Raw genomic sequence first — 13,755 nt, forward strand, 5'->3', positions numbered from 1 at the left:
CCAACTTTATTTAGAGACTGCAATTTGGCTTGATGACCATGAGCTGGGGTCTTCAGCTTTGTCCCTCTCCATGTAGCTTGGAAGTAGAGGAAGTTGTGCCAGAAACCTTCTTTTTATGGCTTAAAAATGCCAGACTTTCACTGCACTGCCTCATATCAGGACAAAAGTTGTCAGCAGAGGTTTTGTACAACATTTCTAAAGACATAAAAGCTTATATTCCAGACACCAGATAAACTGAAGTAACAGATTCACAACAAATTTTTGCCCAGTTCACAACAACAATGTGAAACATCAATCTTAAAAGTTATGCTTTTCAAACCTGTCATCCTAAAATGGAAGACAATTGTTTTTGATCCATTACAGAGCTGAGAACCGAAGGTTGAATTTATTTTATTTTGGGTCTTAATCTAAATCACCATCTTTGAAGGAACTATTAGGAGTAGATGTCCTTGCGACTTTTTTTACTATTTTAATGGAGCAACACATTAAATATTATCTCTTATTTAAAGTCTAAAATCAATATTTCTGCTACAATGTTTTGTTTTGTTGGATATAGAAAGTTTTTCTCTTCAATAAAAATCTTAAGAGGTTCTAACTTTTTATTAGTCTAGTTCAGTTAAATTTTATTTACCGTATTTTCCGCACTATAAGGCGCACTGGATTATAAGGCGCACCTTCAATGAATGGCCTATTTTAGAACTTTTTTCATATATAGGGCGCACCGGATTATAAGGCGCATAGAATAGAAGCTACTGCAGTCAAACGTTTGACTGGGGTTGCGTTATGCATCCACTAGATGGAGCTGTGCTAAAGAGAATGTCAACAAAACAGTGAGATAAGTCAGTCAAACTTTATTAATACACTACAAACCAGCGTTCTGATAACTCCATTCACTCTCATGGTAAGGTCTCCTCTACATAGAAATCTATTGAATAGAGCCAACCGCACGTTAGGAATGCATTGGAGTCTATGAAGTTGAAATCAAACGTTAGTTAAAACGTGAAAGGGAACTTTTCCCTGATTCAGTAAACATGTAAAAGAAACAGTTTGATGCACTAAATCAAACGTTAATACTGTTAACCTTTCCTGTTTCTGTCCCCTGACCGTAGTCTGATGACACAGGGAAGACGCTTTCTCCAGGGCCGAAGTTACTAGTTTCCTCGGGGTTAACTCCCTCACTCATACGTTGCTGAGTTGAGCATGAAGAAACAGCATCAAAACACTGAGTTGTTGACGAGATTCGGGGTTCTTTTTAATGACTTTGCAGCACGTAAAAACACAGGGCTTACAGACTCATACACCGCTGCTCCGGTCGCCGTCTCTACCCACCCCACACACACAATAATACCGACGTCACTCCTTCACTCTTGATTCTCAGCTACGGCAGCACACAGCGCCACCTCTGTCCGGAGGAGTAATGTCAACATCTTCCATACACACACACGAAACATACACCCCACACACTGAGCTTCTAATCACATATAGTTCAGGCAATTCCTGCAACAGTACATTCAAACGTTATACACACACAAGTGGTGTTGGACTAGGAGTAAGTACAGTACAGGTGTTTACCGCTATTACTTCGGCGACACCCCTGACTACGGTAGCCGTAATGCTGCAAGCGGTGCAGCTTTGTAGTTTACCAGTCGTACTGAAACATTTTGACAGAGCGCCGTGTACAACCAGTATGGATCAACCAATTAACCAATTGATCCATATATAAGGCGCTCCGGATTACAAGGCGCACTGTCATTTTTTGAAACAATTTAAGGTTTTTAAGTGCGCCTTATAGTGCGAAAAATACAATAATTAATAAAACGATGTTCTTACTGAAGGGAATTTAGATGTTGTAGTTTCTCCCGTTATCCAAGTTTCCTTAAGAAGCCATTATGGATGGTTATATTAATAAGAAAAAGAGTCGTAACATTTAGCCTTAAAGGTAAGAGCATGGTGACTGCTGTCCTTCTAACTTTGCTGTCTGACGATCTTAGAAGTAAGTATAACCGAAACAAAAGCATGTTGTCTTTAAATTACGTGAGAAAGGATTTTTGTCTGCTGAGGCGTTAAAACACAATCAGGACTTTATTAAAGAGAAACACCAAACTCAGGCTCACTAGTGCTTTAAGGGACAAAGGTATAAAGAAAAACAGTCCTAAAAGCCAATATGTTTGGCTTTATGTTAACTAAAATATTAAAATATGTTAAAAAGGTAATCTTTTTTCAGAGTTTGAACACATAAAATAAAATAGTGTGAGCCAAAAAGAACAGGAGTGAATTAAACCTTATGATTTATATTTTATGAAACATTTTTCTTTGCCCAATCAGCTCTACAGGCTCCAGAATAGTTCCCACATCAGAGCCAGCCTTCTTTAACAACTTGGTTATCAAGTCACTGGCTCTGATGCTACCACCCCAACGGATCACTGGAAATGAGATTACGCTCTCCCCAAGAGACTGATACAGGATGTAGGAGCCAGTTCTTTACTTTGTGAATATATTTGCTGGTTTGTGTGTCACTCCTGGTGATGGTGGTTGGGCACGTCAGGCAGCATGTAGGTGTATCAACAGGTGATGTCTAATCATGCTTGGGTGGCAGGATGACTGCACGGTTTGTACTACTTGCTCCACTATGATTGTACATTTTTGCCTTTGATTACGTTTTTGGGTAGGCGATTAATCAGCACAACATCCTGTATAAACAATCAGTTTAAGCTGTAATCAGAGCTATAAATAATGGGAATCTCACCGAAATAAGAAGATGGTTGGACAGTTAATTGAAGCACTTCTCCACCTTCACCCAGCTACGTGACTAAATGGAAGAAGTCACTACAGCGGATCTGTGTCATCTTGCTCAAACACTGAAGGACCTAAGCTTCTTGAAGAAATACGGTCTTCTCTGTCCCTTGCTGTATACAGCCTCACGGTTGCGTCCCCAGTCCAGACTGTTGTGGTGGGGAACATCGACATATTTTATTTTTCATTATGGAAATAGTGTTTGAATTCAGCCTCTTGTCCTTCAGATAACCCCACAACTGCAGAGTCCTCTGAATATTTCTACAGATGGCAGGACTCTGGCGTATGCTGTCAGTCTGAGGTGTGCAGAGTGAAAAGCAGTGGTGTCAGAACAGTACAGGACCAGGTGCTACATGAATAAACTGACTTGGCTAACTTTGCTTGAGTGCATTTGTGATCAGAGTCGTACTGAGTGAGAATACATCTCAGCTTTATTACACATTTCTTTCCTGATGGTCCTCCAGACATCATGATTTTTTTCTGTTAGACATTTACAGTAGTTAGTAAATGTATTATTAATGATGCATTTACATTTTCTTTGTACCTTGATGAACAGGGCGAGGCAGCGACTCGGAGGCTGACGCTCCCAGCAGGAAACCTGATGTGCGGAAAGATGACATGTTGGCCAGAAGAACAGCCAGCAGCGAATCCCGATGCCCAGTTCCCTTTAACCAGTTTCTTCCAAACCGAACAAACGCCAGCTGCTACATCCCCGCCGCGCGGCGAAAACAACACACAGAAGAGGGAGAGCAGCGGAGGTAATTTATTTTTATGAAAAACAAAATCTTTTTGGAAGAGCTAAAACCCACAAGTGTATGGTCTTCAACCCTAATCTATCCCTACCATTACACGCCATTCATCAGTCACCTTCAGACCACTCCAGAACAAAGCAAAAGAACTGTATTGCACCACAAAACCCCCAAAACGGTGACTTGGGCACCTGAAAACAATGCTGAAACAGTAAAACAGGGAGCGGACTTGGAGGTGTTGGAGCAGAGGAGGTTGGAGAAGTTGAAGAAGGCAGGAATTAAAGTTCTTCCTGCTGCCGTACGCTACAACAGGTCAGGGTGGACGGGCATGAGAGCTGCGTCTGCTGTGGTTGTTTTCACTCACTAACAAGTTTTGTTTTTAGATTTTTGGAATGAGCTTGGTTTAAACTGATGTTGCAGCTGTGTGAAGCTTCTCCATGATGAAGTTTATGTCCCTGCCTGGAGGAATCATGGATTTGACATTGCTGGTGTTGTGAGAAAGATATTGACAGAAGAGGTGGTTTAGTATTTGTGTTAAAGGTGTCAGAGGTCTTTAATGCTGCCTGATGGGCATCTCCTGCTGATTTTCTGAAGGATCTAATGATGCATCTGATGGGAAACTAACCAACAAGACTGTCCGAAGTAACCCGCATGTTCCTGCTTCTGATTAATAAATCTTTCCAAAGGTTTGATTTCCTCTCTAAAAAGGACCACCATCCCCTCTACAACCCTAGCACTCCCATAGTAGAAGAAAAGGAAGTGAGGTCACCGTCTCCAAACATCATCCTGCGCTCTGAAAATGAATTTTTGAGCTTCCATAATTCGGCGTGCAATTCCTCCTCTGATGAGGAACAGGAACCAGAGAAGCAGAGAGTTCCTGATGTTCATAGAGATGACTTAGCGTCTCGACGAGTTCACCGGAGCCCAGTTAACTCCAGGGTCCATCAGTTCGTTCCTCCTCCTGTGTGCACCAACAAGGACAGAGAGCGCTGGGAGGGCATCAGACAAGCTTCACAGCACACCCTGCAGGAGAAGGAGATCAGGTCAGCTGTGGTCTCATATTTTTATTCCATTTTCTCCAACCCATTAATAAAATTCTTCTTTTCCGATTTTTTGCGGTGTTGTCTCGTGGTTCACGTATGATCCACTCTGATGGATGACATATCCCACTTATCTTCTCTGGCTGGTGATTGGACAGTGAGAAGGAAGCAGTCTGTGACATCATAACTCGTAATGACAACTCCTCTCTGAGGGAAGAGGAGGATGAGGGAGAAGAGGGAAAAGATAAGCCAATCCCTAATAAGCAGAGGGATGACCTGGCCCGTAGGCGGGGCCAAAGTAGGCCCCTCCCTCAGAGGGATGGACCAATGAGTTTTGTTTCATCCTTCATGAGCCAAGCTGATATGCAGAAGTGGGAGAGACTCAGGATGACTGAACCAAGGTGCTAAACACACTCACTATCTGAGAGTAGTACAATGCTTTTCAGTGCTGTTGTATATACTGTCAGGTGAAAAAATTAGGACAACCCATTAATGATTCTGTTTTTTAAAAGAAATGTTTACACATCAATATCTAATTCTTCTTTTTTATCTCGGGAAAAAAAGGTGATTTAGTTACAGATAACCACCATATAATTCCCCTGTTTTAGTTATTGAACTCAAGATATCAACAAATGTGTTGACTTCCCTAATAGCTAGTCTTACTTGCTTTAGCTGAGCGAGCTGCAGAATAGAATATGTGGAATGAATGAATATGTGGAAAGGTCCCTTGAGCTCACTGTTAAGTACAGTGAAAGATCTGTGATACCGTGGGTGTGTTTTTCTTCCAAAGGCTCTGGGACTCTTGTTAGATTCCATGGGATTGACAACTCTCTGAAATATTATCACTGAGTCTTTCAGCAGGAAATGATCCAAAACATTTGGTTCAGTCATCCCAAAAATGGTTCACCAGACCCCCAAATCTACTTTATTCCATGATCATCTCAGTCTCAGACCGAATTCTTGTAGAAAACTGGGTTGAGCTGAAGAAAAGAGAACATATGAGCAGATCCAGGACAGTAGATGGTCTAGGAAGTGATCCTCGGTCCTACTGATTTAATTCACTTAAAACCAGGATTTGTTTTTCTAAATTTTAACTGTGAGATTACTCAAATAAAAGATGAATACATTTTAAGGCTTTGTAGGCATCTTTACAGGGGGGACAATAAATGTGGAGGGGGCTGTGTGTTTTAATCTGTATCTTTATTAATTAACATATTGTTGGAAATTGGTAATCCCAAGACAATGTAATTTGCAATCAAGGACAAAAAAAACCCTATTAGAAGTTTTACCTTTATAAACACATGATTGGACTAATCTTCCAGCTCATTGATTACCCCCTTACAGTTCTGAAAAAATTATGCTTTAAACATCCCCATTCTCCTTTTAAGTCTCACCTCATTGTTGATTATCTTTATCATTTAAGCTTTCTCTATATTCTTGTTCAACTGGCATTAAAAAGGAGCAGGGAATTGGCTGCTCTGTATGAGACCTGGTGTGTGTGTGTGTGTGTGTGTGTGTGTGTGTTTGACCAAAAAACAGGCGACTGTTGGCTGCGAGCTCTGCTCCAGCTTTGTTTTTGTCTCCGTGCTGATCTCATTGTGACATGAAGAACAGGATAAAGAGTTTTTTGTGCTCCAACGGAGCAGCAGCGAGCAGGAAAATGTGGCTACCTACAGTATAGGAGATAAAATGCTAAGTGTTCTTGTGTGCTGAAGTGATTCAAACAAACAACCCCGTTCTTTGTCCTCCTCTGTTCATCCCCTACTTCCTGCCTAACAAAACATTTCAACCTCATCGACCTTTTGTCTTCACAATCTGATCTTCTTTTTCATGATTTCTCTTCCACCCTATTCTTTTCCCCCTGCTTGTCTGCTTGCTGTGTGTCTGTGTGTTTCCTTGTCTTGATTTGTGAGACTGCATTTACAGTGAGGATAGGCCAACCCCTGTGTGTCAGGCTTGTCTGCAGAAAACTTATGGGAGCTCTGTCAACGGATCAGCAAAGGCTGGACGAGGTCACAGCAAAGTTGTGACCTTTCGGGGCGTCACTGAGATCGAGCAGTCGACAGACACTGTCGTTTCGGCAGGAGGGGATGAGACAGAGTTGCTTAGACGACTCCTTTCCAAGGCAGCAGTAGCCATGCCTACCATTGGCCTGAGCTCCCAGCTTTCAGAGCGGGAACGCAGGTATGGACGAGGGCAAACACAAGACAAATGAAAGCAGTGGCCCCAATCCAAAGTCGCCTGCATTAGTCTGCGCTGCTTTGTGCACTAGTAGGCCCTTTTCTGTTGCTTTACTTATCGAGTTAGTTAAATAAACTGCTTGTTGCTGTTTCTCCATGTTTCAAGGTCCTAATGGCCGATTTCCCTTCACCACCTTATGTAGTTTGAAAGCACTTCTATACTGCACTGCATTGCATCAATTTTCTTGTAGTTTCAGTAGAAAACATGCATGCAGAATTAGCATGAAGGAGAGCTCGATGAATTCGCCAGACGTCTGAGGTGCCTTGTGAAATTAACTTACTCCAGATAAATCCGTGATGGCACATATACAAACAATACACGTTGAAAAGAAATATTAAAGTTTTAGAAAAAAAATCTTCTGCTTGTTCACGTTTTTGTGAAAAGAAGCCATGAGATCTGTAGTTCTTTGTCCCGTCTCATTTGCTTATTTTAGAGCCTTTATATGCTCTAATACAGGTCCTTCTCAAAATATTAGCATATTGTGATAAAGTTCATTATTTTCCATAATGTCATGATGAAAATTTAACATTCATATATTTTAGATTCATTGCACACTAACTGAAATATTTCAGGTCTTTTATTGTCTTAATACGGATGATTTTGGCATACAGCTCATGAAAACCCAAAATTCATATCTCACAAAATTAGCATATTTCATCCGACCAATAAAAGAAAAGTGTTTTTAATACAAAAAACGTCAACCTTCAAATAATCATGTACAGTTATGCACTCAATACTTGGTCGGGAATCCTTTTGCAGAAATGACTGCTTCAATGCGGCGTGGCATGGAGGCAATCAGCCTGTGGCACTGCTGAGGTCTTATGGAGGCCCAGGATGCTTCGATAGCGGCCTTTAGCTCATCCAGAGTGTTGGGTCTTGAGTCTCTCAACGTTCTCTTCACAATATCCCACAGATTCTCTATGGGGTTCAGGTCAGGAGAGTTGGCAGGCCAATTGAGCACAGTGATACCATGGTCAGTAAACCATTTACCAGTGGTTTTGGCACTGTGAGCAGGTGCCAGGTCGTGCTGAAAAATGAAATCTTCATCTCCATAAAGCTTTTCAGCAGATGGAAGCATGAAGTGCTCCAAAATCTCCTGATAGCTAGCTGCATTGACCCTGCCCTTGATAAAACACAGTGGACCAACACCAGCAGCTGACACGGCACCGCAGACCATCACTGACTGTGGGTACTTGACACTGGACTTCTGGCATTTTGGCATTTCCTTCTCCCCAGTCTTCCTCCAGACTCTGGCACCTTGATTTCCGAATGAAATGCAGAATTTGCTTTCATCTGAAAAAGTACTTTGGACCACTGAGCAACAGTCCAGTGCTGCTTCTCTGTAGCCCAGGTCAGGCGCTTCTGCCGCTGTTTCTGGTTCAAAAGTGGCTTGACCTGGGGAATGCGGCACCGGTAGCCCATTTCCTGCACACGCCTGTGCACGGTGGCTCTGGATGTTTCTACTTCAGACTCAGTCCACTGCTTCCGCAGGTCCCCCAAGGTCTGGAATCGGTCCTTCTCCACAATCTTCCTCAGGGTCCGGTCACCTCTTCTCGTTGTGCAGCGTTTTCTGCCACACTTTTTCCTTCCCACAGACTTCCCACTGAGGTGCCTTGATACAGCACTCTGGGAACAGCCTATTCGTTCAGAAATTTCTTTCTGTGTTTTACCCTCTTGCTTGAGGGTGTCAATAGTGGCCTTCTGGACAGCAGTCAGGTCGGCAGTCTTACCCATGATTGGGGTTTTGAGTGATGAACCAGGCTGGGAGTTTTAAAGGCCTCAGGAATCTTTTGCAGGTGTTTAGAGTTAACTCGTTGATTCAGATGATTAGGTTCATAGCTCGTTTAGAGACCCTTTTAATGATATGCTAATTTTGTGAGATAGGAATTTTGGGTTTTCATGAGCTGTATGCCAAAATCATCCGTATTAAGACAATAAAAGACCTGAAATATTTCAGTTAGTGTGCAATGAATCTAAAATATATGAATGTTAAATTTTCATCATGACATTATGGAAAATAATGAACTTTATCACAATATGCTAATATTTTGAGAAGGACCTGTAGATCTTCAGGGCCTTGCTACGTTTTAATACCCCTTACACTTTGCAACATTTTGTCTCGTTACAATATAAAAAAATCAATGTATTTGGATTTTATGTCATAGACATGGAGTGCATTTGTATTCTGCCCCCCTGACTCAATACTTTGTAGAACCACCTTCAGCTGCAATTACAGCTGCAGATCTTTTGGAGCATAACTACTATCTAGAAACTGAAAAATGTCCCCATTTTTCTTTGCATAATAACTGAAGCTCAGTCACAATGGATTGAGAGCATATGTGGGCATCAGTGTTCAAACCCTTGCATCAGATTTTCAATTGGGCTTACACCATGTGTAAGTTTAACACATGATTATACTTTAATCTTAACCATTTTATTGTAGCTCCAGCTGCAAGTTTCAGGTCGTTGTCCTGCTCAAACAACGCCCCTGTCTCAACTCCTTTGCACCCTTTTAACAGGTTTTTCTTACAGTATTGCCTTGTGTTTATCCATCTTCTCATTATCTCTGAGACCAGCCCTTTTCTGCTGAAGAAAAGTATCCCGACAGCATGATACAGCCACCAATATGTTTCATGGTGGGGATGATGTGTTCAGGGTGACATGCAGCATTGGGTTTTCTTTATACAAAGAGTTTTAAATGCAAGTCAAAAAGACGAATTTTGGTCTGACCAGAGCACTTTCTTGTGTTCTTACATGTTTTAGATGCGTTCCTTCTTTAAACACCTTATTCGGTTCGTTTAATTATCTCTCAGCCTCTTACCAAGCTGATGCATGCATGATTACTAGGGCAAGGCACTGTATTTATTTACTGCTATTTGAGTTACAGTCAGCCGTAGGTAATCCATCATTTCTGGGGTTTGCATATTTTTTCTTTGCTTTTTCTGTTTTAATATATAAACTAATTTTTAATAGAATTTGGAGAGGCATAACCTATTTTTTGTCCCGTTTTCTGCTCTCCTCTTAACCAGTTTCTCTGCATGTTTACATTTTATGCTGATCATTGCAATAGTTTGTGGGTGTCAGTTACAATCTCTGTTGCTGTGGCTTTGTGCTGCATGCTGTACTTTAGCAGTCTCGTGGCTGGATCTGCACCCAGTCAAGCTACCCCTCCCCCTGTGGACCTCCAACCCTGGACCACTGAGTCCACTCCTACGCCCGCTGAGATAGACGCTCGTTTTGCTCAGTATGAGCAGAGAGCAGGAGCAGAAGAAGATGATGAGGAGGAGAAAGAGGAGAGGATCCCTGATCTTCAGAAAGATGATATGATGGCCAGGAAGACAGGGGTTTTCCAAAAACAAACAGCCGCTTACAACCGTTTCCTGCCTTTGCCTGGCTCTAAGTGGTGCAGCCGAGAAGAAGCCCCTGCTGATGCAGCGCCTTTTAGCAAAAAGGGAATGCAGGCGGGAAAAAGCAAGGAGTTCAGCACCAGGTGGGATGACAATTGACATTTGCTGTGCTTTTGCATGGTGCAGAAGCCATTAACAAGCTTGGTGTTGCTTGCTTCATCATCATTGGTATTTTAGTTGTTTAAATTACAGACTATTTTGCCCTAGAGTGGATAGCCAACGTCCCAAAGTTCCTGACGAAACACCTCAACACCAACTTGAGGCTGCAGTGATCAGAGCAATGTCTCAAACTGCCGGTGGATCTGATGAGGACGAAGACAATTACGATAAGAACGATCATGTCCCTGACGTGGAGAAAGACGACATGATGGCTCGGAGAACCAGATTGTTACAGAAAGCAAGTGTGGTCAGAGGAAATCAGTGCTTCAATCAGTTCCTCCCGGTCCCTGGATCAGTCAAGTGCAACATCAGCCCGGTGTCTGCAGTGAAGCAGACCTGCAACAGGTCTAAACACACAGAAAACATAGACAGAGAAAGGTATTTACTGTGCTGCACTGAAGACCTGTGTGTTGTGTGGGTAGTTGCTGCAATTAACACTAGAATACTTTGCAGACCTAGTTTGGATTAAATTGCTTTATGTGTCTTGAAGGACTAACATCAGTTAGTACCCTTGTTATTTAAAGCTGATCCTGAATGAATTGGCTTGTTTTGGTTTTCTGCAGGCATGTTTGGATGCCTGGCGTGGATTTATTTGTGCTAAAAGGCTTGCTATCTTGGGTTAGCTGAATTAATGGCTCCTATCAGCTATGTTCCTCACATGAATGGCTTGTTTCATGCTTTGTTTGGACTAACGTGGTTTTTAGGTTTTCAGTCACTAACTTTGGCTTTGGTTGGCGTGACTCTGGTTGCTGAGTTTTATCGTTTTAGATTAAAACAGAACTGAATCAAAAGGAAACCGCTGCTGTTCCTCTCAGGTGGAAAACACTTGAAGGATAAGTTCACTCAAATTACAATGCTGCCTAACTACTCCACAATTTGTAACAATGAATGAAAGAAATCCTTATTTAGTTAAACATGAGCTAATATTGAGTTCAGTTCAGTTATTTATATACACAAAACAAATATCATCTCAAGGCATTTTACAAACAAACAATTCAAATCCAGTTTTATAGAATCTAATTCTGATAAAATTGTATTGAACTTATTCCAGTCCAATCTAATCATATGACAAATTCAGAGGAAACTTTGTCCAAAAATGTTACACAATATAGAAAAATTAATTTGATTATTAAAATTGGAAATATTTTTGCACCAATTGTGTTGAATCGTTGCATTTGGATCAATCGTTTATCCACAGCATGCATGTGGTGACAGTGGAAAGCAACAACTCCCTTTCAACGGGAGCAGTTCCTGGCTCCGTGCGAGTGGCCATCAGCTGCAACCCACTGAGGGTTTGAGTGGACAGAGGCGGCACAGAAAACACAAGCACTGGTCCTGAAGTGCTTTTTATATGTAAGACAATGTGGACAGAGGTTCTGGCAGCAGTAGATCTTTTAATGGCTTCATCAAAGAGAGAAGCACAGATAAATTCTGAGCTACTTGCACTACAGTGGGGAACTGATCCAATGAGGCGATCAGCAGTCAGTTTTTGGAGAAACAGTTCTGATTTACCATTTTGGTGTATTTCCTGTTAATCCTGGCTCTGTTATTGGATCGTTGTTTCAGCAGCATTGTTGCCATGACAACACAACATGAAGCTCCGCCCTTGAAAGCCCCAGCCAGCCTGAGGTATCCTGGGCTGAGGGGGAGACGGGGAAAGGAAAAGCAAGAAGAGGGAGACACAGTGATGGTCCCTAACGCTGCTGTCAGTGATGTGACTGAACCATCCTCCTCCTCTTCTTCACTCAAACCTCCTCTCAGTCCTCCCTTGGCTCAGATTGGTAGGGTGGAGGAAGAGTTGGAGGTTAGAAGAGAGAAGGAGAAAATTGAGGAGAAAAACAGAGATGGGATTATGAAACTGGAAAAGAAACCATCTTGGCTGGAGGATGAGCTTCCTCCAATGATGTGAGATGAATGTTTGCTTTTTCATAATTTCTCTGATTTGACCAACAGGACAGTAGCACTGACATCAAAGCCGGTCTCTTCCTGTTTCGCTCATCATGTCTTCATATTAATAACAGAATCAATTGAAAGTTCTCTAATGTTCACTTCTTAACTTGTTTGAAACGTGACACGTGCCTTTCGGAGCCCGTTTTCCTCACACGTTTTCTTCTTCTGCTGCTGTTATAGGGTGAGCCGACGAGTTGCTTTTCTGTTAGACAACGAGTAAGTTTCACTGACTGGTTCTCACTGAGGTCCTGCATGACAATGTATGCATGGTCTGCATGTCAAGATGTCGGTCAAAAACTGCAAAGATTCACCTTGCAACGACAAACATGCTGGAACTGTTTTTCTTTGTCTGCTTTTCTTTGTCATCTCATTGTGCATTTCTACCACTGGGCCTGAATGTTTAATTGCTTATTTCATTGTTTCATTCCTTAATGCTGGGTAAAAGTTATTAACAACCCCTAATTTCATGAATCCTATCAGATTTTCATGTAATCTTTGAAGTTGTGTTGATCAGTAGTTCTTTCCTTTCTATCCCTGACCCTGTCACCACATTATCCAATTTGTACTAAAACAATTAGATGAAGGGAACAAGAGGAAGTCAAAAGATGGAGCAACAGGTTGATGCAAAGGTGCTTGTGATCTCAGCTTTTTACCATTTTGCCCTTTTGCCACTTTGATGGTTTTGTATCCAAATTTTCTTGTGCAAAATGGAGCCTTCTGCCTTGGGATGTTTCATACCAACCACGTGTCAGTTTGTATCTGCCGGGGGGATATTTCTGACAGCTAATATTTTTTTAATCTAAATTCTACTCACAGTCTACGGTAGGGATATGTGGTTATATAACCACCCACAGGCGGTCACGTCTAGTTATTTAACTCATACAGGTCTAGGATGAGAAAAGGGCGCAGCTAACATCTCTGCAGATCCCACACATGCTGAACACAAACTGTTTGGATTTTTACCCTCAGGTCGGCGCCACAGAGACAGTTTCTTTCCCCAGGCTGTTCCTCTGATTAACTCTCAACAGTCAGAGTCTCCACATCATTACTATACATATTTGCCCTAATTCAACCTTGTCTTCCCCTTTTTGTAAAAACAATGCATATGTACATATTTACAGGATAGGGTGCCTATCCCCAGCAGTTATTAGGCGAGGGGCAGGATACAATCTGGACAGGTTGATCAGAAGTCATAAACTTTCATAATTCATACAAATCATTTGGCCCAAATGGGGATCAGAACCAAAAAAAAATTTAAATAGGATATATGACAAACTAAGATCAAATATACATGCAATTTAAGTGATTTAAGTATGATTATCTCCATAATTCATTAACAATACATAGCCACCAAGCGAAATAAACTTATACACAATCATTAGATAGACATTTTTACTGGAACAAAATGGAAATTGA

General features: G+C 41.7%; 1 protein-coding gene across 10 annotated transcripts in view; it reads left to right on the forward strand.

Annotated features, from left to right (window-relative positions):
- Positions 1-13,755, forward strand: part of LOC124868247 (LIM and calponin homology domains-containing protein 1-like) — a 43,247-nt gene that overhangs the window by 14,240 nt on the left and 15,252 nt on the right. For 2 of the 10 annotated variants that reach the window (XM_047365260.1, XM_047365257.1), the window contains exons 9-17: positions 3,350-3,551; positions 3,657-3,854; positions 4,229-4,585; positions 4,741-4,983; positions 6,509-6,766; positions 9,954-10,313; positions 10,438-10,767; positions 11,956-12,294; positions 12,520-12,555. In XM_047365260.1, the coding sequence (XP_047221216.1) occupies positions 3,350-3,551; positions 3,657-3,854; positions 4,229-4,585; positions 4,741-4,983; positions 6,509-6,766; positions 9,954-10,313; positions 10,438-10,767; positions 11,956-12,294; positions 12,520-12,555 (2,323 nt within the window). The remainder of the gene's footprint in view (positions 1-3,349; positions 3,552-3,656; positions 3,855-4,228; positions 4,586-4,740; positions 4,984-6,508; positions 6,767-9,953; positions 10,314-10,437; positions 10,768-11,955; positions 12,295-12,519; positions 12,556-13,755) is intronic. The other 8 variants (XM_047365254.1, XM_047365255.1, XM_047365256.1 and 5 more) reach the window with 8 other exon arrangements.

This window comes from Girardinichthys multiradiatus, chromosome 5 (assembly GCF_021462225.1).
Source record: "Girardinichthys multiradiatus isolate DD_20200921_A chromosome 5, DD_fGirMul_XY1, whole genome shotgun sequence".
In the NCBI taxonomy this organism is placed as follows: domain Eukaryota; kingdom Metazoa; phylum Chordata; class Actinopteri; order Cyprinodontiformes; family Goodeidae; genus Girardinichthys; species Girardinichthys multiradiatus.